This window comes from Moschus berezovskii, chromosome 15 (genome assembly GCF_049115385.1).
Source record: "Moschus berezovskii isolate FMDL1 chromosome 15, NW_MosBer_1.0, whole genome shotgun sequence".
NCBI classification, from domain to species: Eukaryota; Metazoa; Chordata; class Mammalia; order Artiodactyla; family Moschidae; genus Moschus; species Moschus berezovskii.
In genome coordinates, this window is record NC_142474.1 from 69,310,096 (window position 1) to 69,334,036 (window position 23,941).

Consider the following 23,941-nt stretch of genomic DNA (forward strand, 5'->3'; position numbering starts at 1 on the left):
GAGTATTTCTCCCTAATCGCCACTGACACATGTGAAGTGCTTAAAGCACTGCCTGCATAATATGTGCCCAATAAAGTTATCATTATCATTGTCATAACTATTTGACAAAGCAAAAGGAGGTCACTGGGTGAAAAGGCCCCAATCAAAACTCGTTGGAAGGAACAGCCTTTCCTGGTCACATGGGAAGTATACAGCTAATACTGTTCCCAGCTTTTTCCATATATACTAACCACCCAGTGAAAGAGAACAACCTACAGAACCCAGAATTACATATCTGCTTTTGGCTTCCCGGGTTCCAAAGGCAGTCTTTTTTTTGCTGTAATGTTACTAGCTATTTACATTTCTGTTACAGTCGTGTGGTACACTAGAGGGGGGAAGTCAAGCAGCATAACCATTTAGTCCTGGCAAAAAAAAATAAAATAAATAAAATATTGCAGGAAAATTAGATTACTCTGGGTGGAATTATGGGAGGGGAGCTAGAGTCTGCTACAGTGATTAAGTCATCATTTCTGACAGATGACTCTAATCGCCTGTCAAACAGCATTCCTCAACCCCATCTGTAACTTGGCATCCTCGCTACCCAGCCCATGTTACCTTCTGTATAGAAAACACACACAAACAAGGGGAGGTGCAGCCCAGCATTTATTACACTCATTAGCTATAATTAGGCTCTGTGTTTTCATACTAAGTAATAACATGAGCTTCCATTTTGCTTTATTTATTCTTAAAATTAGAAGAAAAATGAATAGGCTCAAAACAGGTACAGAACATGAACGAAAAATAATTGTTAAAACAAAGTGCGAGCGTAATGCTTTTCGAAGCGTCCCTATTGAAGAAGGATGTTAATCCTTTCTTAATTTTTCACGGAACTGTTGTAAGGTATTACTTAGCGAGGTAAATCTATCACACTTCTTAACCCTCTCGTCAGATGCGGGGCCTAATTAGCTGTGATTTCAGTAGAAGGTATTATTACTATGTTTAGTCTTATTTTTACAAACAGAAAGCAATTTCTGTGATAAGATTTTGGTTCTTCCCTCTATCACTGAATCTCTGGGACAGAGTATAAACAAATGATCCAATTAGTTGCGCTCCCAAATAAATACAATGAAAAGCAAAACAGAACCAGTTAAAATTTCTGGAATCCTCTGTTTAGAGCTTCATGTTTTAATGATGTAAGACTGGAGGGCCTAGAACAAATCCAGAAATGGAGGTAAGTGGAAAGAAAATGTAAGAAGAGGCGTGTAGGCTCACAGTGCCACTCAGGCAACAGGACACCACCACAAGCACAGCAGAAGACCACGCAAGCCACACACACACGGGACACAGTGTGACAGCCACTCCTGATTAACACGCCCAAATTAACAATAGACAGATACGCTTTCTAACCATGATTTCCTCCTGACAGTGGAACTGTCTTCCCAAACCCAGTGATGAATGTGCCAAGAGTCCCTCTTCCAGATGTTACCCGGACGCTCCATTAGATGCGCTCCCTGCCTGAGCCAGGGAAAACACAGATGGAAGTAACAGGGCCTGGCCTGGCCACAGAGGAGTGACTTAATGATCTGGTCGTTCCCCTCCACTGCCAGTACAATGGTTCTACAGGCCACAGACTTAGTATCCTCTCGTATTTTACGACAGATGAGTCTGGTTTAAAAATAAATTGTCCTCTTGACATTAGCCTTGACCCGTCACGGCCACCTTTGGGCTCGCCTCTCACACGGCTGGGGCCTAACCCAGAAGCCAGCCCGCTGGGCTCACGGTGGCCCCCTGCCCGACAGCTATCATCCAGGTGGTCGCGGTTACCCAGGTCTCAGCTCCCTGGACTGGGGGCAGCGAGGCCTGTGGGCTGGTGAGCAGAGGGTGGTCCACCTCCCTCACTGACGTGCCCTCTCGGGGTGGAGATGCCCGTTTTGCTTAACTGGCCCTTCTGCTGGGTCCGCGTGGCTGGCGGACTCCTCATCCCGTTGGGAAGCTTAGCCAGACTGGGAGCAAGTTTCCGCCTCGATCTCTCTGCCCCCTCCCCAGGACGCAGCTCAGTTCCTGACACTCCCTGGTACAGTTTCCTAGTCTTCTCTCTACCTAATTTCAGCCACACTCCTGCCTCACTCTTGTAGGAAACAGCCCTTTGCACAGTGAAAGCTGCCCACACTGCACTGGGCTTCGGTCGGTCCCGGGAAACACCAGTGCAGGGCTGAGCCTGGGCCTTTAGCAGCATCAGCTCAGGACTGGGAGCAGCTGTCTGCTCTGTATCCCCAGACCCCTCGGGGGACCAGTACCCGGGCTGCGCTGGCTTACTCTTCCGCTTCTTGGAATTCTCACTCTAGATCTGTCTCTGTTAAGTTTCTTCCCCACTCCTGCTCACACTGATGCCTGTAATGGACTCCTTGCACGCTGGTCCTTGTCTCCTAGAGCATCGTACACACTGCTGCCTTTTTAATCCATTGAAAATGCAGGTGTAATGATGTCTGTGCCCGGCTCAAACACTTTCAATGATCTATCAAATTACATTCTGGCTCCTTGGCCCATCTTTCAAGATACTCCATGCTTTGGCTCCCAAATTATCTTTTCAGGCTGACTTCCCACGATCGCTCTACATTTCCCATCTCTTGTAGTCAAACTGAAGAACCTCTTCTTCCTGGTTCTTCTGCTACAGGCTCACCCGTAGAAAGGCATCATGACCCTTCCTGTGCATCTAACAGAGTATTTTCTTTGTCAGTAATAGCCTCTGTATATTTGTTACTCAGAAACACCTATATGTCAAGTTACAGGCCAATCATGTAAAATTGTCATTTTTAGATTAACAATGGTTGAATGGTGATAATTTCATACAGTATGACCTCCTATCCTGCACAGCAAGGAATGGTATCATCTTCTTTTCAGATGACTCATAAGAGGCCCTAAACATTCAGTTCTTGCAGGCTACCTCCTTTGCTAGGCTTGAAGATCTTTCCAATAATCCATCTGCATATTTATAAGCTGTATCAGTTCAATCAAACATCGACTTGATAACAAAATAACATGACCCTCTAAACCAACCCTGGACTTGATGGATATTTGGAGTGTAATCAAGACACTTTTGATCTGCTCTTACTAGCTTCCATGCTCTCCCTAGATCAGTGATGCTCTCTATCCAGTAATCTCCAGTTTCCTTTCAACTCTAAGGCAATCTAAAGCCACCACACCACAATGCCCCTCTAACAAGCAAATCTTTAAAATCTCTGGTTCAAAACTAACTTGGAAGATTTAAGCCAACCGTATTTTATTTTGAACCTTCTGACAGGGAGAGGCGTTTCATCTGATCAACAGAAAAGCATCACTGAAGCCTGTATTCTAACGACCCTGCCAGAGCTTAGCTTCTCAGTTCAGAGTGTTTGAGTTGCTCTGCCAGCCACGTTTATTAATTAGTGTATAACATTTCCATCTCTCTGCAAGTTGCAACCTCTCATAAAAAATGCATGATTTGATTGGCTTAGGAATGACAACTTCATTTACAACAGTCAAATAAATACCATACCTCACTCAGAAGTCTCTTCCCATTTATTTAACTACCTCCATGGCCTTTGGGATTTGTACTGACTCAGTGAATGAAAGGAGATAACTCGTGTAATTTTGTTTTCTTAATCATGTTTAAGCAAAAATGATTACATCTCTTTTTTTAAAGAAATGAGGACTGGCTAAAAAAAATTCCCTACTAAAAATAGATGGCAAGTTTGAAAAAATGCCTTAAGGGCTATCTCATACTACCCATGTTTAAGATTCAAATCCATTAAACAACTGAGCAAGACATCTGATATTGTTTTTAGCAGCTATATTTATTCATCTCATCTTCCGCCATGGTACTAAACTTCGGTTGATATTTTGCCAAATGAGGATCTCTCCTCCAGCGCTGCTAATTCTTTATGAGTTTGAGCTTAATTTCACGGTCTCGTTTTGATCTCCACCTTCTATTCGAATGTGCAAGATCGTTTACCAACTTTGGAAACGACTTGTTGGCAGAGCTTAGGGAAATTATGAAGGTTCGATTGTTCTGTAAATACCTTCCCCTGAAGCTCAGTCTTCTAGAGATCAAATTCAAGGCTTGGGCCTTTCAATATATGGCATGTGACCAAAGTTTAAGTGGCGAAGGGAAATTAAGAAAGGGGATCCATGAGATAAGACTTTCCTAAGAAATTTATTCTAAGGAAATAAAGGGAGAACCCTTCACTGACATTCAATCTGCAAGGGCAAAGCTACTCTGACGGTTTCTTACTTCTTTGGATGTGCTGGACTGAATGTGGGTACGGTTTGAAACTGTGGTTGCTTCATGTTTGCTTTGTAATGGAAAGAACACCTCAGTCAGAATCACGAGGTCTGGGTTTGCATGTTGGCTTTGCCAATGCTAAGTACCTAGAATCAAGCCACTCGGCCTCGTTAAGCTCCAGGAAACTCATGTTTGAAGCAAGGATTGTATCAGCAAATTCACTGTCTGGTCTTGAGTCATGTTTCATCTTGTGCTTCTAGTTTGTAGGGTAGGAGTCTACGTGACCCAAAGGAGTGTGAAAGACCAGGAAAGAGCTGAGACTACGTACACTCCTTTTACTTTACCCCATCAGTGTGTAAAGAACTCTCGAGATTATCTGATACCGTGAGAGTGTCTACGAATAAAAGCTATCTCCTTGGGAGTCTGTTTATTCAACAAACATTTGCCGAGCCAGAGCCCAAGGTACGAGGCACCACCCTGGCCTCTGAGAATGTTACTTCTGAAGCTGGAGCTCCGTGCGGGAGATGCTGATACATAAGTCATAGGGGAATAGAACACAGCAGTGGGGAGGGTGCATTTCAGCACAGGCGAAATTATGCACAGTGGATCACAAAGCAAGAATATTCACTCCTACCTCCCGGAAGCGTGAGGCTGTGTTTTCATGGCGGGAACACAGAGTGTGAGCAAGGACGGTGAAGAAACTGCAGACACAGTGGAGACATGAGTTGGAGTTCCCACCTCACCCTCAAGAGTCGAGAGTTGTGTTCATGTTTTTGCAGCCATAAGACAACACAATGTTCACACGCTCCCAAGAGCAGCTAAGGAAATGTGAAGCCCCCAGCATCCGCTCCCCCTACAGGAAAGCACTTAAAAGACTAGCGAGTTTAGCTCTAGGTAGGATAACTCCACAAGTTCCCCTAAGCCCATCTGTGCTTTTATCAGCTGTGAAGACAACTGATGAGACCCAAGTGATGAAGAGGCTGAAGTTGCAGAGCTGCTTCTCAGGGAGAACACAGACCTCCTCACTGATAAGAAACGGGGCTCAGGAAGGGGGAAGATACAGGACGAGGGGAACCTGAGGATGGTTTCAGCCTCTTGTCCTGGTTGGTCCTCATGTCCATGCAGGTGACACACGAGGGGGGCTGGGCTTGGAGGGGGAGATGACTTCAGTTGTGGAATTTCCTGTGGGCCATCTGGATGGAACTTCGTAATAACAGATGCTGAATATCGAGGTCTGGGGCTTGACAGAAAGGCCTGATGTCAAGGTCAAGTGTGGGGATCCAACAGCCTAGAGGAGGTGGAGGGAACCCAAGAGGATGGATGACAGAGACACAGTGAAGTCGCCCAGTATGAGAAAGTTATCCCAGGGCACAGAGAGGTTTAAGGCGTAGTCCTCTGCTTGCCATCTTTAGGAGAAATACACGTTTTCATAAGAACGTTGTTGATCACTTCTCTTCACTGTGTGTGGGAGGCCCTGGGAAGACACAGCTTGAGATGCCTTTCCGTTCTCGTCTGCACTCAGCTCTGTTCTGCTCCAGCTTCGTCCGTGTTCCAAGCTTTGGGCCAGACCCAGCCTCCCCTTCCATAAATCAGTATCAGGGCGGCCAGCTGGTGTTTTTTTTTTTTTTTTCCCTTTCATTTCTTAGAATTTTGTTAAAGTCTCAGCTACATGTTCTCATTCCCAATAAAGCTTTCAAAAGATACAATGGAAATGGTGATATTCTGCATTCCCATAAAACTCATCTTTGAGCCTATCATGTTTAGAGAAGAGAATCAAGCTAAAATGCTGACGAAAACACCCCAAGAATCCAACTACCACATCTGTCCAACCAAATGCTGCCAAAGAGACTGAAGGTCACACTCAAATGAGACTCTGAGACGTTACTCTGGGAGCCGGGCACGTGGCACAGTTGCGGGGGAAAGGCCCGCCCTGTTCGCAAAGGGCTCTTCATTTTCTGTTTCCCATTGGTGACTGTGAGTGACTTTCACCTGAGAAGCGAATGACACAGAAATACGAAGGTGTGTCTTTAAAATCAATACCGGGTATTTCTTTTTGGTCTGCGTCATTGGGGTACCTCTCAGGAGCTGTCTCAAGGATTGAAACCTCCTTAGCCTTGTGTTCTCTCTTCCTTCCTGAAGGATGAGGGGGGTTCAGGGTTAGTCAGCTGCATCTGGCTTCTGATTGTTTCCAAGACCAAAGATGAGGAGGCTCAACTCGTGGGACTCAGAACACAGTGAGCACGAGTGAGAAACAGTAAGGGGCGTGAACCTCCAAACCGCCCAGGGAAGAAGCGGGAGGTATTTAAGCTCAAATCAGAGACTGAAACACAAAAACAGGCAGAGGAAGGTGATCACGACAGAGGAGGTAGCAACTGCACACAAACCCAGCTGATGCAAGGTCTGCCTCGAGGGCCGGTCGTTTGCTTGCGCTAAAAACGAGCAGCACAAGGCGCGTGTGGCAGGTCCGGAGGAAGCCTGGTGGTCTCTCTCTTGCACGGCATGCTCTCCTTCTGGGGCCCTGTTTCTCCCAGGGTCTAATGCACCATCGGCAGGTGTGACCCCGAGCTCTTCTTCCTCTGGGCACCTCCCGCCCTGTCCACTGCCTGTCCTCCTGCTGCTGCTTTGGTCAGTCAGCCACGATTCATGCTTTGATGCTGGTCTGGCGAGTGACAGCTGTGACTTCAGGAGAGGCTGGCTGCGGATTCCATTTTCTGTGGTGACAAGCGACCCTGTGCAAACAGACTGCTACCAAGGACGCTTGAGGATTAGAAATAAGCCAAAATGCGAAAACCGCCTTTAGATCTCTAAGAAGAATGGACGGAAAATGCGAACCCGGTCAAGGCGAAGCCTCACAATGACTCTTCGGGGCAGGTGACCTCCTTTCAAGCCTTCCAAACCGCAGAAACGGAGGGACCTAAAGCATCTCTTGCCAGGAGACAGTCTATACTCTACCCTAGCGTTCGGGTGGTGGTTACAGCTTCTTGCCTCTCAAGCTGTGGATCCCAAGAGAAACAGGAGAGTAAGCCCTCTGCTTTCCTCTGAAGGTGTTTCAAGTCCATGAAGGACGAAGCAGCAGGGATTCCAGAAGTTCCTGCGAGGTGGGGCTGGGCTGACGAGTATTACGGATTAACTCTTGGTGGCAGAAAACGGCTCTTCTTGTTTCAGAATAAAACTGGGCTGAAAACAGCACCCACTCCACTCATCCCTCCCCGTCCGGGACCCGCGACCTCTGCATCAGTCTCATCCATCTCTTCTGTGGGTCTTTTGAGTGTTGATGGGATGGAAAAATACAAGTGCCCAGAAACAAGGATGCTGGAGAAGGAAGGGCCCCTTCCAGGCCCAGTGGGGCTGCCTCCTTCTTCACCTGTCCTGGATGGTCAGGTCACCAAGAAGCACTGTTAAAGAGTGTCTGCAAGGGCACCAGGGAAGGTGTCTGTGTCTCTGCCTTCGCCAGGACTCAGATGAGTGGAGAGAGAGACTGAGCGGCGGTAAGAGGCACGTAAGCACACACATTCAAAGCAGCGTAAAGGGAACTGCGATGGATTCCCAGGACGGCAGCACTGATGAGGCCTGTTTCTACCAGTGCACAAGCATCAAGCTTCACACACTAGGTTTACACATCATCCAGGGATCTAGTTCAAATGCAGGTCTGGGGTGGGGCCAGAGGACCTTTCTAACACGTTCCCAGATGATGGCCATGCCGCTGGTCCACAGACCACAGTCTGAGTAGCAAGGCTATGCTGTACTCGTGGCAGGACAAGCAGCAGGTCAGGTACTCGCAGGCGTCTGGATGGACAGTGGAAAAAGCACCACCACCACCCACCTCTGGGGGTTGACGACGATCCTCCCAGCTGCCGTTCTCGAATCTGCCCAAACACGGGGCTCGCTGGGGGCACTTTAAAAACACTGAAGCTAAGCTCCCACCCTGAGAAATTCTTACCTAATTTGCCTGAGGTATGGCCTGGGCACGTGCAGTTTCAAAACTTCCTCGGGTGAGATTGGTTATCAGTCAGGGTTACTAATCACTGCCCAGCTGAAGACGCAAACGAGCTTCATGATTAAGGACTTCCCTTTTTCTCCTTCAATTCTTCGTATGTTCATCCCATCCATCCGTCATTTTAAAAGGTAAGGGGCCAGGGAGAATACTGTCATTATCTCTCTGGGTCTTGCTCAGAGAATGGAGATGAGAAAAGGAACTGCCACATTCGCTTGCCTCACATGACAGAGTGCAATCCAGGGACAGACTGGTAATCTGGGCTCTGAATTTCTGATTCCTTAGAATGATGTTTTGGCGTCATTGTGAAGAGAAGTTTTAGGGACCTGAGAAAAGAACAACAGGTGCAGAACTGGGAGGCGTGAGTTGTCCCGCCTCCACTGCCAGACGGCTGTGTGACCTTCCGCACATCACCTAACGTCTCTGGGTTTCTGTTTCCTCGACCATAAAGTGGGGACATTGGATGGTGTTGTTTCTAAGTACACTTATGATCAGATCTGGTCTGTTTTCCTCCACATGCCCTGTGTTCCTCAGTTGACCCAGAGAACAACATTCAAATAAGCAGAAACCTGCTGAAATTAGCCGTGGATTTCCTGTCTGTGACTCTTACTTTTCTTTTCCTTACTGATGATGGTTAGTTTTTGTCAATGACCTCCAGGGGTTTATCTGGACAACTTTGACTTAGGAGTGATTTCAGTAGCTCAGAAGTGATTTGAGTGAGGAAGATTCTTTGATAAATGACTCACTGGTACCTGTGAGGTTTTTTGTGTTTTTTTTTTAGGGGTTGTGATTATAGTTAATGCCTCCATAAGCAGAAAAAATGTAAGTGAGAACTCACTGAATTTTGGGCTACTGCTCGTCTTTCTCTTTAAATGATATCTTATAAATATTCAGTTCAGTTCATTTCAGTCGCTCAGTCGTGTCCGACTCTCCGCGACCCCATGAATCACAGCACGCCAGGCCTCCCTGTCCATCACCAACTCCCGGAGTTCACTCAAACTCATGTCCACAGAGTCGGTGATGCCATCCAGCCATCTCATTCTGTGTCGTCCCCTTCTCCTCCCGCCCCCAATCCCTCCCAGTATCAGAGTCTTTCCCAGTGAGTCAACTCGTCGCATGAGGTGGCCAAAGTATTGAAGTTTCAGCTTTAGCATCAGTCCTTCCAATGAACACCCAGGATTGATCTCCTTTAGAATGGACTGGTTGGATCTCCTTGCAGTCCAAGGGACTCTCAAGATATTCAGTTCAGTTCAGTTGCGTCCGACTCTCCGTGACCCCATGAATCACAGCACGCCAGGCCTCCATGTCCATCACCAACTCCCGGAGTTCACTCAAACTCATGTCCACAGAGTTGGTGATGCCATCCAGCCATCTCATTCTCGGTCGTCCCCTTCTCCTCCCGCCCCCAACCTTTCCCAGCATCAGAGTCTTTTCCAGTGAGTCAACTTGTCGCATAAAGCAGGTACTACCGATGGATGAAGGTGACAAGGAGAAGTTAGCCTGAAATTAGCTCATAGCTGTCTTTCCCATCCAACTTGTATCTAGTACAGGAGGGAAATTATTAGCCATAGAGGTCAATAAGCATTCACTATCAGTATGATTTTTATTAACTGAACATTGATTATCTAAATTCCGAAAGCCAGTGAAAAATATCAGGTTTACTGAACCAAAACTTGCTAGAAACCTAATCCTCCCAGGGTTCCACCACTATGGGTCTGACTTCACACCCAGGACGCAGGATGGAATGAGGAGATACCAACGGATTTTCTCTTTCCTAATCCACACGACTTGTTGACAGTTCATCAACGGTATCCTGGACCCCATACAACACTTAATGCAAAGTATCTGGCACTGTTTCCTGGTTTACACTTAAATATATGCTCTCCTGAAGAAATGATGATACAGTCTCCACGTGGGAAGGGCGTGATATGAGGAACTGAATATTCCAGCACATACTCCATGGACCTTCCAGGGAAGGAGGCGAGTTTTCTGGGGAGCCTGCTCTCTGCTCTTTTGTGGTCCTTCCTAGACCTGAGGGAGGACAGTACCACAGGAAGGGGGGCCCAGAGAGCACAGGACTTTGGGTCTCATAACCTCACACGCCCAGGTCACGTGTTTCCATGACCAAGACAGCGGCAGAGGCGACATGGGTCTAAGTCTGCACAATAATCCACCTACCCCCCCTTTTTGCCACACAGAAATCACAGCGTGATGACTGCAGTTTCTCACGTCCCCTGCCCTCATATCTTCATCGATCCTCCAGCCTTTGATCCGAACTTGAAGAGGGAGCACAGAGCCAATGGTGGAGGGGGTAGGGGGGCACGGGGCGCAGACAGGAGGATAGCTGAGCTCCCGAATGCAGGGCGAAGCATCCGCTGGCCTGGTCTCCCTGCCCTTGACGTGCTGTAGCCACAAGGACAGCAGTTCCTGTTGGTGCGGCTGCTTAGGGAGGCTGTACCGCCTACCCATGGTGGTTGCTGCAGATTTAAGTGCCCTCGTCTGGGGGGAGTCTGGTCCCTCGTTTTCAGAAGCAGAGGATGCAGATGCCTAGATGGTTTTGTAGACTTCACCCCCCAGACCCTGGTTCTTCACCCACGAAGTAAGAGGGTGGGTGGGTCTGACTGTTCTGTAACGGCCCCAGGTCCTGTCGGGGACACAGGGTGGGTGAGGGCGGCCCGTCTGGAGCTCCCCTGAGCCCCCGCCCCCCCCCGGGGGGGGCTCACAGCTTTGGATGGCACATGACAGGGTTTATGCGTCATCTTCGGAGATGAACCCTGTCCCCATCTGCCCTCACCCCTTGGACAAAGAGCCCAGAGATGGAGAGGACAGGGAGGCCAGCTGGACACAGACAGGACATTAGGATGCAGATTGTGGAGTTGGGGCTGAGAGCCTGGGGTTGAAGATAAAGAACAGAACCCTAATAACCTGAATGCTAATGAGCTGACGCTGATGAAGCTACGCTCCTCTGAAGAGAGGAGCTGCATTTATAATCATGTCTGCAAAGCAGATCCTCTTACAGTAAGGACCGCCTCTGATACGTGTCTCCGTCTCAGGGAACCTGCTGTCAGTCACCTTGACCCGAGTGGCCTGGCAATCCTGCCTCTTGCACCTGCTGTTTGTGGGGACCTCAGTCGGGGCCTGAGAGCATGGTTTCATGTCTTGGGCAGGGTGAGAGGCTGAGGCCTTGTGCCCCAACTCATGGGGTGTCAGGACTGATCCTCAGGGCAGCGGTGCTTGGCTGGCTGTGGGGAGGGCAGTCCTGGGTCCAGGAGCTCTGGCCTTCAGGTGGGACCCCCATGCAGCGCCACGAGAAAGGGTAATGGGAGTGCTGAGCCTTCAAACTGGCTTTCGGATGGCTGCGCAGGGAGCCAGGGTGGTTACTGGGAGCTGTCAGTGAAGCCAGGGACTGGCTGGGGACACATTTCCTGCTGCAGGAATGGGGGTGCCCAATGGGGCTTAGGACCTGTAAGCCTCTGCGAGCCTGCAGAGTGGGGTGCAGACTTGACAGGTGCCAGAGGCTCTGGTCTGAACTCGACTGTCTGTCCACTCCCCATTATGGGTTGTGCCACCCTGGACAAGTCACTCCCTTTCTCTGAGGTTCGGCTTCCTTACCGGCAAAGGGGCTGGGTGACACCTGCCTCGTGCAACAGCTGTGACAATGCCAACTGCTACATCCCGAGAGCCTCTGTTCATCGGGGGCCTGATGCCTGGGCCACTGACAGTCATTACTACGTAGTGATTTTCAGTGTCATGCTGCACTGGCCTCTTGAGTCTGACTCCCTAGCCCCTCCGAGGGGGCAGGTATCAGACCAAAATCTCCCATCAGGAGGCCAGGCCATCAGGGAGGCTGAGGGACTGTGCCTTTAATTCTGGTTCCATCACTCCTGTGCTAGGGGAGGGCAGAGAAGTTAATTTAATCTTCTAGAGCCTCCATGTCCTCCTCACATCAAGGTGAACACTATCACTTCATCCCGAAATGTTTTTAGGATGGGCAGCAAATAAACAGTGTCAGAAAGCCGTCTACAAACACAGGCAACTCACAATGCACGTGGACCAGGGACAGAGACCAAACAAAGGAAACCCACCTCCATCCCGGAGCCTCATCAGGTTAGACACCCGCATCAGACCAGGACCGGAGGCAGGAAAGCGGAGCGACCTGCTGGTGTTCATCGCCTTCCCTTTCCTTTCCCTGTTCCCTGGCAGAAGAATCGTGAGCTCTAAGCCCCCACAGCTCTAAGCCTCAACCAGAGGGAAGCAAACGGGCTGGGAACCTCAGAGCGGAGCATCACACGTTGGATGGCCCGCTGCCATCACCACCCCACACCCGAAGCAAGTCACTCAAGAGACGTTTACCTGCCTCCTACCTGTGGACCTACGCTCCTACCGAGGCAGGTTTCCTTAATTTCAATGGGACACTAGTGCAATCAACGCGCAGGCGCCTGAGAAGGACTCTAAGGCTCATTTCAGTCTGACTGCTTCACTCTTTGGATGAAGAGGGGATGGACTCGCGAGTGTTTCTGGAGTACTCAAGGGGAGGGGGTAACAGAGCAGACATGAATTCTGAGTACAGATGGGAAGCGAGGACGTCAGGAACAGCAAGAGAGAAGGGGACATGGGTCACAGCGCCCCCACCGAGTGTCAGAGCCACTGCCTTTTCTCCTCTTGCCTCTGTGACTCGCGGGTGGTGAGAGCAGGAATGGTCTGGTCCTGAAACACTGCTGTTATCCAAACAACTTGACTAGCCCATGTCATAAGATGCTTCCTGAGCACCTGTGCGCTGTGACAGTCCACGAGCAGAGGACACGTGTGGTCCCCTAGTGGCCCCGGGTGCTGGTCTCCTTCCCTCGCTCCCAAGCAGACTGGCTCCAGCCAGCAGTTGAGCTCCGAGGCTCCCTCTCCCGGCCTCCCTGGCCCCAGCTCAGCCGTGCTCTGTTTCTTGGTGGCTGGGGAAGACCTCAGGGCTCCTGGAGAGCACTCCGCACAGCTCCCCATGTCATACACACAGTTTGGTGGCCCAGGGTTGGAGGCTCTGAACTGGCCATCCCACCTCCCCCAGACGTCTCCTGAGGGGCTCAGCCAGACTGCGAAAGAGTAGAGGTCTGCCCAGCTTAACGGCCCTGCTTTGGGTGGTGCCTTCTCACACAGACCACTCATTCTAAAGACGGAATCTGGACTCTTTCCCAACTTTTAAAAAATTTCCCCTTTCATCAGACTGTCATAATCCCTTCCTCCGCAATTCCATCCAGACCTTTAGTCAAATCCATGGATTTCCCCTTCAATGTTCTCTTGAATGAAATCTTATCAGCCTTGTGGGAACGAAGATTTGTGTAACTGAACCGAATACAAAAAGTCCCTGACACACGAGGGGCTTCCTGGTGGCTCAGCTGTAAAGAATCTGCCTGCAATTCAGCAGATGTGGGTTTGACCCTTGCGTCGGGGAAGATGTCCTAAAGAAGGAAATGGCAACCCACTCTAGTATTCTTGCCTGGGAAATCCCACGCACAGAGGAGCCATGGCAGGCTACTGTCCATGGGACTGCAAGAGTCAGACGTGACTGAACCACCACCACCGCCTGTACATGAGCCTTCACGGTGCAAACTTTCAGAGACCCACTTGTGCGCTGACACGTTCAATCGCGTGAGTGAGTTTACGGGTCTGGGGTACACCTGTCACACGCGAGCATCCTCTACAAGTGGCTGTGCTTTAGTGTACTTTATTGTCCTGCATAGAGTACAGTAGTATAGTATCTATTTCAAGCCCAGGATGTCTGGAAGCAAGTGCAAAAGCAGGAGTAGACAGTCAACTGTGTTAGTTGGGTATCTAGACTAACTTTCTTGGACTCACCTACAAATCGGGCTTATGCAAGTGCTCCTGAAATGGAATGTGCTCTTGGAACAGAACTTGTTTGTACGTAGGGGACTTGCTATATTTCTAAATGATAAACTGTGAAATCTAACTATGACTTCATTTTGCCATCCGTTCCCTTCAGACACCAACATTTCTCAAACAATGACACAGGTGACAGTGCAGATGTGGCCAAACATCTCTGCTAGGTTACAGGCATGCACACTTGGGTAAGCCATTTCCTTCTCCAGAGGATCTACCCAGACCAGGGATCAAACCTGTGTATCCTGCATTGGCAGGTGGGTTCTTTACCACTGAGCCACATGGGAAATTGCTAAGCTCTCAGAACAGTCCTATTAATTAGGTCGGTGTTTGAGACTGTGTTGTTTGCAAAACAAAACTGGAAGGCCTCCCACCGAGTTCTGTTACCAAAAAAGTGGTGTAGCTGTTTCCTGTTTTAACCCTGGGCTTTGCACCTCAGCCATTCTCAACTTGCCACCACTAACGATCCCTCATGAATCACCTCCCACAGGCTTCCTTGCCTTAAAGAGGCCATATTCTTTAAAAAACTGGTTTTTCGTTTAAGGTAATCGAACCCAAACACCAGGAAGTGCCCAAAGTTTCTGAATGGATTGTTGGCCTGTCCAAAGCAGAAGTGCCCACTATATAGGTAGCTTGTAAAACCTTATGGTGGGTAGACAGTTTCCAATAGCCTAAAAAAATTTTTTTTATTGGAGAATAGTTGGTTTAAAATGTTTTATTAGTTTTTGCTGTACAGCAAAGTGAATTAGTTACACACACACATCTATCCACGATCCCTCTTTTATTAAAGGTTCTTATCCCATGTGGGTCATCACAGAGTATGGAGAAGAGTTCCCTGTGCTATACAGTAGATCCTTATTAGTTATCTCTTTTATATACACTAACGGATGTTTGTCTGTTAGTTGCTCAGCTGCATCTAACTCTTTGCGACCCCGTGGTCTTTAGCCCACCAGGCTCCTCTGTCCACGGCAATCTCCAGGCAAGAATATTGGAGTGGGTTGTCATTCCCTTCTCCAAGGAATCTTCCTGACCCAGGGTCTCCTGCATTGCAGGCAGATTCCTTATCATCTGAGCCACCATGGAAGCCGAATCAGTCAGTTCAGTCGCTCAGTCGTGTCCGACTCTTTGCGACCCCATGAATCACAGCACGGCAGGCCTCCCTGTCCATCACCAACTCCCGGAGTTTAATAGCTTTTCATAAAGTATTAAAACATACCTTCCCAGATCCCCTGGGATTGGCTTGAAGCCTGCGAAGAACCAGGCCAAGGATTTCTTCCTCCCTCCAACTTTCTTGGGTCTAAGCCAATGAGTTGGTCAGCAACCCTGCCACACGAGGCTGAGATCCCTCCGGGGCTGGTTCTGTACCCTGGACCTGTCTTCACGCTGGCTGGGCTCCGGGGGTTCAGGTGGTGTGGTGGGGGGCTTCTGCACCCACCCCTCCCAGGAGCGCCTCTGCAGCCACACAGTGGTGCTCTCCATCATAGGCCTTTTAAAGTGATCTTATTGATAACAAGGACTTCCCTGGTGGCTCAACCAGTAAAAGAATCTACCTGCAATGCAGAAGACCCAGAAGACACGGGTTTGATCCCTGAGTTGGGAAGATTCCTGGAGGAAGGGAATGGCTACCCACTCTAGTATTCTTGCCTTGGGAATCTCATGGACAGAGGAGCCTGGTGGGCTACAGTCCCTAGTAAGAGAACACAGGCACAGCAGGGAAAACAGCCGCTCAGGGCTAGAAAGACCAAATATCTCAGCCCTGACCAAATTCTGCAAAGGTTAAGTTTGAAGAATGTGCACCCAATGGGTGTCCTGACATCGTCCCCAGCAAATACATTTTATCTGTTGGGTTGCTCCCAAAAAAACTTCACACCTACAGAAACTGTCAAGTAGAAATAACATCTTATAAGTCCATTTCTTCAGGGGCTCAGAACGCTTTACATACATTATCGCACTCTCTTATGGAGGTGGAAGGCAGGGATTACCATCATTAAATGGCGGCTGTCAAGTGCCATTGTACTTGTGCTATGAATCAGCTATGATCCTAAGCTGAACAAAACCCAACCCAACAACAAACGTGAAGAATTACACAGCTTGCTAAGTCTAAGTTAAGAAAAGTGACTACCAGGTAAGGAACAATATATGGGCAGGCCAAACAGAAAATGAGGTTTTCTGCAATTTCTTCCTGTATTTATTTGACTGAACTGATAACCACATGTGGATGTGTGTGAATGTTTTTCCTGGAGGAATACAGAGATATACATAAATATATAGATCTCTATATGTGAACCAAACTATCATTAAATACACAGTTCAGTTCAGTCACTCAGTTGTGTCAGACTCTTTGTGACCCCATGGACTGCAGCATGCCAGGCTTTCCTGTCCATCACCAATTCCCGGAGTTCACTCAAACTCATGTCCATTGAGTTGGTGATGCCATCCAACCATCTTATCCTCTGTCATCCCTTTCTCCTCCTGCCTTCAATCTTTCCCAGAATCAGGGTCTTTTCAAATGAATCAGTTCTTCGCATCAGGTGGCCAAAGTTCTGGAGTTTCACCTTCAGCATTAGTCCTTCCAATGAATATTCAGGACTGATTTCCTCTAGGATGGACTAGTTGGATCTCCTTGCAGTCCAAAGGACTCTCAAGAGTATTCCCCAACACCACAGTTCAAAAGCATCAATTCTTTGGCACTCAGCTTTCTTTATAGTCCAACTCTCACATCCATACATGACCACTGGAAAAACCATAGCCTTGACTAGACGGACCTTTGTTGGCAAAGTAATGTCTCTGCTTTTTAATATGTTGTCCAGGTTGGTCATAGTTTTTCTTCCAAGGAGCAAGTGTCTTTTAATTTCATGGCTGCAGTCACCCTCTGCAGTGATTTTGGAGCCCAAGAAAATAAAATCTGTCACTGTTTCCATTGTCTCCCCATCTATTTGCTATGAAGTGATGGGACCAGATGCCATGATCTTTGTTTTCTGAAAGTTGAGTTTTAAGCCAACTTTTTCACTCTTCTTTTTCACTTTCCTCAAGAGGCTTTTTAGTTCTTTACTTTCTGCCATAAGGGTGATATCATCTGTGTATCTGAGGTTATTTTTATTTCTCCTGGCAATCTTGATTCCAGCTTGTGCTTCATCCAGCCCAGTGTTTCTCATGATATGCTCTGCATATAAGTTAAATAAGCAGGGTGACAATATATAGCCTTGACATACTCCTTTCCCGATTTGGAAATAGTCTGTTCTATGTCCATTTGCTTCTTGACCTGCATATAGATTTCTCAGGAGGCAGTCAGGTGGTCTGGTATTCCCATCTCTTTAATACAGAGATATACATAATACATAAATATATAGCTCTCTATATATGAAACAAGGTATCATTATATACACATGGAATCACAAATCCACATGCATCTTGCACGTTGGAGTGTTTGGGCAAAATCTTTTTTTTTTAATAAAACTCAAACTCCCATACAGATACTTTTCTTTAACTCATTTGGGAATTAAATATCCAAGAGCAATTTATTAAACACTAACTACATAAGCACATTGGCTGGCTTTGTTTCTTAAAGGTTTAGTTATAAACATCACAGTAGCTACTACAGGTCTCTGGAACCTAGAATGGCGCCTGACCAACCATAAAAATTCACTAATATTTGTTGAATGAAGCTATGAATATTTTTTGTGTTCTCCATGGCACAGGAGTTTGAGGACTCAAACCTGTTCACACTAATCTTTTGCCTTTTTTTTTTTTCTCCTCTCTAACAATTTTCAATAGAAGGCGCCCGAGGGGAAAAAAATACTTTTGAGCACAACCTCGTCAGGCTTTGATTCAAATGGGATGGTTTAGGGGGAAATTTCCATGATAGGAAGAGATGGAGTTTGAGATATTTTTATGACAGAAATAACGATGATGATGATGATAAAATAATCACCACAGCTCTGAGAACAAAGACATTAAGTACATATTAATAATCAGAAGAGGTGGTGCAGAGTGAGTGACTCCCTGGAAAAGCATTACAGTGGGCAAAGTGAATTCAGTCCCAGTGACAGTCACTGCTGCTCTGCGGCAAGAAACGAAGCCCCAGCACTCCTCTCTAAGAGGACACTGGGGGACAATTCTATGGAGGGTTGTGTTCCAGGCCACCGGGGAGGGCTGCCCGCCCACAAAGGGCCAACCCCGGAAGGGGGGCATTCACGCCATGTGGGCGAGCACATATGGCCCAAGAGGGCATTTCATTTACAGCTTCCTCCTGGTGGATCAGGCCCATTGGTTTTTATCTCTCAGATCTACGTGTCATTCCCGTCTGCCACGGCTAACATGCAGCGCTCTGAACAAATGTGCTCTTAGGGCAGTAACTCCTTAATATAAACTGCATTTAATAAAACTGGTAGGGACTCTTAGAAAGGAGGGAGGCAGGCTTGGAGAAAGTGGCTAGAAGAAATTTGCAATTAATATTCCAATTTCTCCTTGCCATTCAAATTTAAGAGCTTTTTCAAAACTGTATTCGTCTCTGTTATTACATCCTTAATTAAATTAATTTATATGGTGAATGCTCTAACGATGCTGCTGGAGATTTTCAATCAAAAAGCCTTATTGCAAGAGACAATGCGTGTGAAGACCTTGAAAAAAGAGTGGTGTGAGGCCTGGAGCAGGGGGACGTTTGGCCCTGACACCTGATTATTGAAGGGGTCGTGGCAGTTTTCCTGGGCCTCCACTGAGGTCGTTACTTTATTTTTTAATTAAGCTAAATTAGGTCAGGGAAAACAAAATGAATCTCGAGAGTTGCCTTCACAGGGTTTTTCTCTCTGGGAAGCACCATGGCAGACGATGACATTTCTATTGAGTAATTCTACCAGTGAGGTTGTGCCTGCCCAAAACCCTAAACAAAGACAGTACCTCTCAGCCTCATCAGCTGTATCGTCAAAGGAGATGCAATCAGGATTTGTCCAAGAACACAAATGGCTCAGCTATGGAAAAGGTCAGGCTCAGAAGTTAGTACCAAGGCCAGTGACTCATCCGTGGTCCCTTCTGCACAGACATGGTCATAGACTCGCTAGGGGTTTCAAGGGCATGTGTGTGGTATGACTGGAGAGCTTTGCTGCCTGGCACACCAGAAGCACCCGATACTCACGAGTGGTTTGTTAATCTAAAGTGCTTATGTTCTCCGCTGTGTCTGACTCTTTTTGTGACCCTTTGGACTGCAGCCCACCAGGCTCCTCTGTCCAGGGGATTCTCCAGGCAAGAATATTGGAGTGGATTGCCATTTCCTCCTCCAGGGGATTTTCCCGACCTGGGGATCAAACCTGCGTCTCCTGTGTCTCCTGCATTGCAGGCGGATTCTTTACCTGCTGAGCCATCAGGGAAGCTCTAACCTAATGAAATGTTAGTAATAAATCATGCCCTGTGCCTAAGACTTGATCTCTTCCTTAAGTGTCAAACCACTATCTCTAGAGCAGAGTGTCATCAAACCAGGAGAAGGGCCTCCCAACCTTCTGAAGCTCCTTTCTTGCTCCCTATGTAGAGCTGCTGAATTTGCTCCCTTATCTTCTAAGAGTGTTTTTCTAGGATTTATTTTGAGCATTTCAGAGGATGTAAGACCCAGTGTCTTTCTCTAGTCACACAGTAAGAGATACGCTTAAGAGATGTGTCCTTGATGACTTTGTGCTGCGAAGTAACGCCCTGATGCTTCACCCTACACCCCACCAAGGAAAGGGTCTCTATAATCCACACATTACATAGGAGGAAGAGTGCATAAAAGAATGTTCAACTGAATAAAAGAACAGCCCATCAGCTTTTCTTTCTTTTCCATATGAACCAAGTTCTTTGTTTCTCTCAGGAACGAAAATTCCTCGACATTCACCAAGTTTGGCTACATGATGAAAAGTTCCATATGACAAAACACATCAACTGCAAGAGAAAATTAAACAGGGGAAAAAAAAAAAAGGCAAACCAAACACCCAGCACTATTTGATCTTGTTTTAAATGGAAAGTTTTGGACACTTTAGGAAAAAAAAAAAGGCAGCAAGTGCCTTTTTAATGGATTTTATCTGCAGGAGAAATGATTACAACCAGAAAAGCTTTAAAGTGTCAGCTGGTGATGCATTTTTCTTTATCCTTTTTATTTTTATTCAGAAAGAAACTGAAGGCATATGGCAAAGTGCATCATTTATTTCTTATTAATTTCATAATAGGAAGGCAACCAGTTAAAATAGTAGTGCTACAACTTTAAATTACTGAACTTGCTTGGTATTTAATGAGAGATTTAGCACAGCAGGGATTCTATTAAATTAAGTTGTGCCTTCACATCACAGTGGGAAAACAGGTGTATATTGGTTTAGAATTATGGAAATGTTGACTAATTCCAAGGCTTGTAATCAAACAGCAAGGCACCCTGTAATATTTTTTCCCCAAGAATATGCATTAATCTTTTATGTCTGGTCCCATTTCTTCCCGTCCACCAAAGCTCCCAGCTGATAGGAAACCACTTTCATGTTCTTGCTGGAGCTGTTAAGGGTGATGCTGATCAGACAAAGCAATACATAAATGCGAGATGTGGGACTCTGCTCCCATTCACCTAATTTGAAATGGCAGATGTAGCAACAGTGTGTAAGCTGTGAAGCCTTGGAGCTTACAAATCAGACTTGACTTCTCAGAATTTTCACTTAACCTGCCTCAAGTAATTGGGCAGAGGAAATTGAACCGGATGAAAAGAAAGCCGAAAACAATCCACAAACCGTCTTTTCCAACCCCAGAATTCTTGTCCTTAATAATGGGTTTCCAAAATCAGCAGCCCTGACTTCTGCATGCAGAAAATTTTAAAGCAAAAAAGAGACATGGGTAACAATTTTTTTTTTTAATACAGAAGATGCTATTTGTTTGCTGAGAAAGAGGTCAGAGTAAAATGTCTGATGTCCCAAACAGAAGAAGCTTATCAGTCATTTGTACGAGTTTCAACATGGCACATTCGTTAAATCTGGGTTTTGAGGAGCATCTTCACACATGAAAATGGCATGTTAGGAGTTGCGCTCCTTCCAGTGGAGGGGATGAACTCAAATGAACCAAGCTCCACGTTAATTTAAAATAGGATGAGATTTGGCACCGATAGACCCTAAATGCTATAATAACAATTCATCATCTCAAGTAATTTGTTTAAACACATAGAAGGGATTTGGCACACTAATTACTGTGAAGTATTTCATTCTAAAAGAAGGAATACCAAGTGGTCTCTGGGTTGGATTAGGAGCCTGGGAAATAAAAATTATTTTTTTTCCTACCACAGACAGTAAATATTTACCTTGGTTGCTTCATTCAATAATGTAACCTAACACTACAACCTCCCAGAACTTACATTGGAAAAATTGCATTTATACAGGGAATGAAGTTGAAACAATACTTAAAAAAATCATCAGGCAAAGTATTTAGACCCAGTAAAATCTTCCCTACTAAAAAGGTACCTAAGATGTTTCAGAGAGAAGTAGTTAAATTAAATTAGGAGGGAGAATTCTGGTATCACACTTGCTTTTCTGAATCCCAGTCAGTCTGATTTGCTCACACAAAAAGGGGAAACCCAAAGCAGTGTGGTTTGAGACCACAGTTCACAATTTACTACTTTTTTGTTATTACCAAGTTAATATTTTGAAAACCTTTTACTGAGTATCTTGTCACTTAAATATATGATTTTCAATGGAGCTAAGGTGAATTAAACAAATGCTATCTTCTCTGGGGGTGACAGGGTGTCAAATGACTTGTGTACATAGGTTTGCATGACAGATAAATGATAAGACATTACAATTATACCCTGAAAACATTAGGGACATCATGTTATTTTTCTTTTACTCTTATCAAACCAGGTTTCAATAAAATGATTAACACAGCACTGCTTACCAGAGGTTCTTCATTATCAGCAACACACATCATTCTGCCATTAAATAAACTCATCCCTGATATCTGAATCAACGGGGAAAATATCCCAACTGGCAGAGAGAAATTTACACCAGCATGCACTAGATAAAATGGTCACAAATCCCCAGAAATCATGTATTCTGATGCAGCAGCTACAGCCAACATTAGTTCATTTCTAGTGAATGGTACCAAATGTCCAATATGACTGGGAAGGAAATGGAAACAAAAAATTGTAAGCTTTGTATTTTCTGTTCTCTATCGACATGAAGCCGCAAACTGGGCATTAAAACATTGACTTTGTTAACCACCACTGACTGTTTAGAAGCCATTAGGAGGTTGAATATTACGGCTGTGCAGAGTACATTTTGTCCTTTCAAAAGAAAAATCTAAGGACTAAATTTGAAAAGAGGCTCCTGGTGAGTAAAAGCTTTTCCTTTTCCATTTGCTCCTCTGGTGTATTGCATGCGTGTGTGCATGAGTTCTTTTTTTCCCCTTTACAATCGCTGCCCACCCAATCCTCTGTAGCGGCCACTGTGACCCAGTGGGGTCATTCTGATTTTCTGACCAGGGGACACACTCTCTGAGAGGTCTTTCTGTCAGCCTTAATGCCAGCATTTCTTGAGGGGCTGGCCAGCGGCTCTGGCTGCTGCAAGGGGAACTGGGGGCCGGGTTGGGGCTAGTCAGCACACCCTCCTCAAAAGCCCAAAGTCATTTTTGGCACTAAGAGCCCATCACTAGAACCTTCAGTTGAAAGGACCATTTTCAAGCAATAAAGTGATTTTGGTACAAAAGTAAACCGACTCACCCCAGGTAAAGTTTTAATATTGTGCAGTGCATTCTGGGCCTCAAGTGCAGCTTTTCTTGTATAAAATGTTACGAAACAACAACCTACAGAGAGAAATGAAAAGGTTTTAGAAATTTCTGTGAATGCTTTGCTTAGATATAATGGAGACTGGGGCGAACGAGTCAACTACTTAAAAGGATGCACAATTTAAAAATAAGGTGCACGGCAACAGTAATAACAACAGCTCAAGCGTTTACCCAGCGCCTTTCATCCTAAATCATATTTATTAGCTTTTCCCCACGTGGGGGAATCAATTCATAACTGCGCACCGACTACTGGGAACCCGGGTCTTCAGGAACGGGGGTGGGAGGCCGTGGGTGAGTTGTTAATGGGACTTGTGGTGCAGTCACAGCATCAAGTGAAGTGTTTAATCACAACCACAAGAGCACACACTTATACTAACTATAATTGTCTTAAAAGGGTGACGTTCTAGAGATATCCTTTAAAATACTTTCTCAACTCCAAGGCTTAGACAACTGGATGATAAGCTGCCTAGGAGCTGAGACCATGCGCTCTTCTTTCCAATTTCCACCATAGCACATAATGCAAAGTTCCACACACAAAACATGCAATATTTGCTTTTGAAACAAATATTTTGAAAGACACTATTGTAGCCAGTTGAGAAAGTGAGCTATATGTGGTGGGCAGATGCTGAAACAGATGTCTGCACTCTCTGCTGAGAATGAAACAAGGCCATGGGACGTCAACCACTAACCTCTTGATTTCTCATTTCTAAGAGGTGATGGGAGTCCAGGCTGAAGGCTCCTCCAAGGGAGACCAGCCTATACTCTTCTCCAAACCACCTCTCTCCACCAAAGAAAACGGTCTTGAAACCTCTCATTCCTTCTGTATTCTAAAGCAAGGCTCACCCCTTCTTCAACCTGTGCCTAAAGATACTGGTTAACATGGTTAAACCAGATGAAGACAATGGTTAATAATCTGTTAATTAGCATAGCGTTTCTTAGCACAACCAAGTGTAGATAAAAGGGATGAAAAACTTTGGAAATTAAAAGAAAGAGATGTTCCCTCTGACCTGTCTGTCTTGGATGAGCTGGGTTGAGAAAAAGAAGCAGAG

The 23,941-nt window shown here is 46.3% G+C and overlaps 1 protein-coding gene across 14 annotated transcripts in view; it reads right to left on the bottom strand.

The window, feature by feature from the left end:
* CELF2 (CUGBP Elav-like family member 2) overlaps positions 1 to 23,941 on the bottom strand; it is a 577,777-nt gene that overhangs the window by 83,872 nt on the left and 469,964 nt on the right. For all 14 annotated transcript variants that reach the window (XM_088844190.1, XM_088844197.1, XM_055427360.2 and 11 more), the window contains one exon: positions 22,828 to 22,910. In XM_088844190.1, the coding sequence (XP_088700316.1) occupies positions 22,828 to 22,910 (83 nt within the window). The remainder of the gene's footprint in view (positions 1 to 22,827; positions 22,911 to 23,941) is intronic.